The sequence below is a fragment of the Prosopis cineraria genome, unplaced genomic scaffold, assembly GCF_029017545.1.
Source record: "Prosopis cineraria cultivar Desert tree isolate PC_DT_omini unplaced genomic scaffold, ASM2901754v1 PC13, whole genome shotgun sequence".
Taxonomy (NCBI): Eukaryota; Viridiplantae; Streptophyta; class Magnoliopsida; order Fabales; family Fabaceae; genus Prosopis; species Prosopis cineraria.
This window is the reverse complement of record NW_026555344.1, coordinates 9,465,317-9,468,919: the sequence shown is the minus strand read 5'-3', so window position 1 is coordinate 9,468,919 and position 3,603 is coordinate 9,465,317. Positions and strand designations below refer to the sequence as shown.

At 39.3% G+C, this 3,603-nt stretch overlaps 1 protein-coding gene across 1 annotated transcript; it reads right to left on the bottom strand.

The window, feature by feature from the left end:
• Positions 1–228: 228 nt before the first annotated feature.
• LOC129291856 (cinnamoyl-CoA reductase 1) lies at positions 229–3,368 on the bottom strand. The gene is made up of 5 exons (XM_054929410.1): positions 3,019–3,368; positions 2,756–2,910; positions 2,171–2,356; positions 1,618–1,970; positions 229–686 (listed from the first exon to the last, which is right to left on the bottom strand). Exons 1-5 carry the CDS (start codon positions 3,152–3,154, stop codon positions 503–505), a joined length of 1,014 nt encoding a protein of 337 aa, XP_054785385.1. The 5' UTR covers positions 3,155–3,368; the 3' UTR covers positions 229–502.
• Between the last annotated feature and the right edge of the window lie 235 nt (positions 3,369–3,603).

Sequence of the window (3,603 nt, the reverse complement as noted above, 5' to 3'; positions counted from 1 at the left end):
GTTGAATTGATTTTGATGTTTCTATCTTTATCTCCCTTCAAGAGAGATATTTAAACACAACGTGAGGTAAGTCCATGTTCAAGCCCCACAAGTAATCTTTAGAGCAAACTAATTTGGGTTACGTGCAAACTAAAGTTGTGGTCTTGTGGACAATGAACTCTGGGTTTTATAGCCTAGATAGATAAGAAAATTGAAAGATAACGTAACACGTGAGGTGATAAGACGAAGTTATAAAAAGAAAAAGAACAACATGGAATTAAATATATTGATGTTACAAGTTTTACACAGGAAGAACCATTAGAAGGAAATAGTTGACTGATACCGATGCAGATATCCAACACGTTCACAATTCTATCTTAAATATCTTCCATAGCTTCATAAGGACCCACCTTGCTAAAAACTGCTTCTCTTTATCTTTAATGATGGTAATAATGATAATAATGATACTACTACATAGGAACTAATCACTCGGTAACTAATCTTCATTCTTGAGGCTAGATGTTTAGGATTTAATCTGAGCAGATTCTGCTTGCTTGTCGGGGGGAGAAAGATGGCCCTTGTCCTGCAGGCTCTTGACAGTGTCGTATAAGCACTGATGCACTGGGGTAAACTCCAACCCTAAATCCTTCAATTTCTTGTTAGAGAATATGTAGGGTTTTGCTCTTGGATTCTTCTCGTCTGAACATCTGCTTGAACCATATATATTTATGGTTAAATTCAACAGTGTCAAAGTTTACAAGGAGAAAGCACAAGCATGTTGTGCTGATGTTCTTAGGAAACAACCAAAAGCTAATTGACCCCTTCAATGATAGAGTCAAAATTAAAGTAATAATGAAGAAACACGCAGGCCCTTTGGAAGGACCAGTGGCCTCTTCTTTTTTTCCATCCTCTTCTCTTCACTTCCCCATTCCTCACCCCTCATTAATTCTATAAAAATGATGTGAATGGTGAGGATCAGGAAAGTGCAGGGAGATAGATGTTAGAGTGGAAGACTCTCGAGACTTGACAACGACATTGGGTTAGGTAAGGACCAATAGGCACCATTCACAGGCTTCTGATTTTGAAACTCAATCGTAGATCACATGACTAAAATCAAGACAAAGTTGGCATACCAAATGGACCCCCATTTCTACGTAATATCCATCTCCATTTTTTTTAAATGTTTTCAAAATCCGAAAGTCAAGACCAAAAGAAACAGAAAAAAAAAAACAAAAAGAAAGAAAAGAAAAGTCATTCATGTAGGCCTATCACTGTTCAACGTTTGGTTTCTCACCTAATTGATGACAGGAAAGCCAGAGGATGGCTGCTTATCAGGTGGCGAGTCATTTTCCAACTACCCCAGATGGGATATCCCAATATTCCACAGTGCAAGAGATGAAGGTTACTTCCTTACAAATGAAAAAAAATGGGGCCTAGTGTTACATCCTAAATTATCAACTCAATCTTCCTCCTTGCACAACTACCACTTCTCATTGTTTGCCACTTCAACCATAAAAGTTTTCAAGCGTTCTTAAGAGTTCCTAGTTATTAGGACAAAAACTGAGTGCTTCTGTTGCTCGTAGTAGAAATAAGGAACACAAGATAATCTGTGACATTTCTGAATACAAATTAACTTACTTGGTAGGAATTGGGTAGTCTGGGAAGTACTTGGCCAGGATCTCAACCAGTTCTCCACGGTGGAGTGAACTCTCAGAACATAAAAAACGACCAGAAGCAGAAGGGGTCTCAAAAACCAGAATATGGGCTAATGCCACATCCTTAACATCAACATAAGCCTGAGTGGCATTTGCATAGGTTTTAGCTGAGCCAGTGAGATACTTGAGTATGTGAATTGTGCTAGCATTTATGGTGGATTGGAGCAATGGTCCCAGCACCAAAACTGGGTTCACAACAACTAAGTCCACCCCTCTTCCTTTTGCCTCATCCCATGCTGCCTGCTCTGCCACTGCCTTCCCATAGCAGTACCAGTTCTACAAAATTCATACCCCTCATTATATATCAGCATCACTAAAATTTCCCAAAAACCACATGAGAACAAAACCCATTAATTCCAAACAAAACGCAAGTAAGGGCTTGCACATACTTTATGGTTTTAATGCTTCTCTAGTTTCAGAATGAATACAAGGGCCATTTATTTATGATTGACATGAGATGGGGGTAGGTGGAATACCTTTGTGTTCTTGCAATATTCCAAATCGCTCCAGCAAGACTCATCAACCACCATGTCAATGCTCCTATTGGGGTCCATGTAAACTGCCCCAATGGATGATGTGAACACTACTCTTCGCACATTTGCTTCTGCAGCCGCTATGATCACATTCTTCGTTCCATTCACTGCTGGCTCCACCATCTCTTCCTGTGTCATTCCACTCTCGTCGTTATTGACGCCTTCATTAAATGCTTTTTTATTTAACTTGGCAGGTTCAATCATGGTTTATTCAGAGATGAGATTTTATATATTTGTTTTCCTAATGCGAATATCTTTTTGGATGGAGAAGATTTTCTATCCCCATGAGAGAAAAGATTAGTGGCGGGACCCTCCAGGCATCCAATTATGAAGAGAAGTGATTACCGACCCACCGATAATAATAATAATAATAATAATAATAATAATAATAATATCACATTACCCCTACAATGCACGCGATTTTGTTTTTGTTCTTTCCCACCCACTTTCTCGCCACTCAAGCGGCAAAACCGTAAGAGAAAACTGATACGAATTATAAAGGTAAACAGAAGATAGAGAGAGACTCACGGGATTGTCTGTGACGGGAGACGCCGTGTGAATGACACCGTGACAGCCATCAACGACAGCTTTCACGGACTCAAGATCGAGAAGATCAACCTTATGAAGAGTTAGCCTCTCCTGTGCTCCATCCAACTCTTTCAGGTGCGCATTCTTAGAATCATCTGATCACCAGATTGATTTCACAAAACCAAAAATTAGTCTTGAGTAAACAACGTAAGAAAACGAATTTTGATTTCCATAAATACATCTGAGGGATCATTATAATAAACCTGGATTCCTGACGGTGCCTCTAACAGTGTAGCCTCTCTCCAAGAGAAGTTTGACGATCCAAGATGCGATGAAGCCACCGGCTCCGGTGACGCAGATGGTTTGGCCGGAACCTGAAGAGGCGGCGGCGGCGGGCATGGTGGCTAGTGTTTGATACAGCAACAAAATTGGAATGGAAACGAAAGTATTTGATACAGCAAAACAGCAAACGTTGGAAAAGAAGAATCCTTTCTCTTCTCTCTCTGGGGTTGGTGAGGACGTTAGAGGGCGGAGAAGATGATAATATGGCTTGACGAGAGGAAGTGGAAACAGAGCATGGCGTTTTATAACCCAAAGAGCCTGCCAGACCTCACCAACCACATTATAAAAGCTCAAATAAATAATACTCTTTGTCCCCACAACTTTTTTTTATCAGTATTATTTTGGGCACTCTCTCAAAGGTCAAAATTTTATTCATCAGTAGCTCTTAATACAGCATACTTTTTTGATATACAGACTTTTTCCACATTTTTGTAATTATTCTTATTATTTTGTGGTCTTTTCTTTTTCCTTAATTAATTTATAATAAATCAATATTAATATTATCA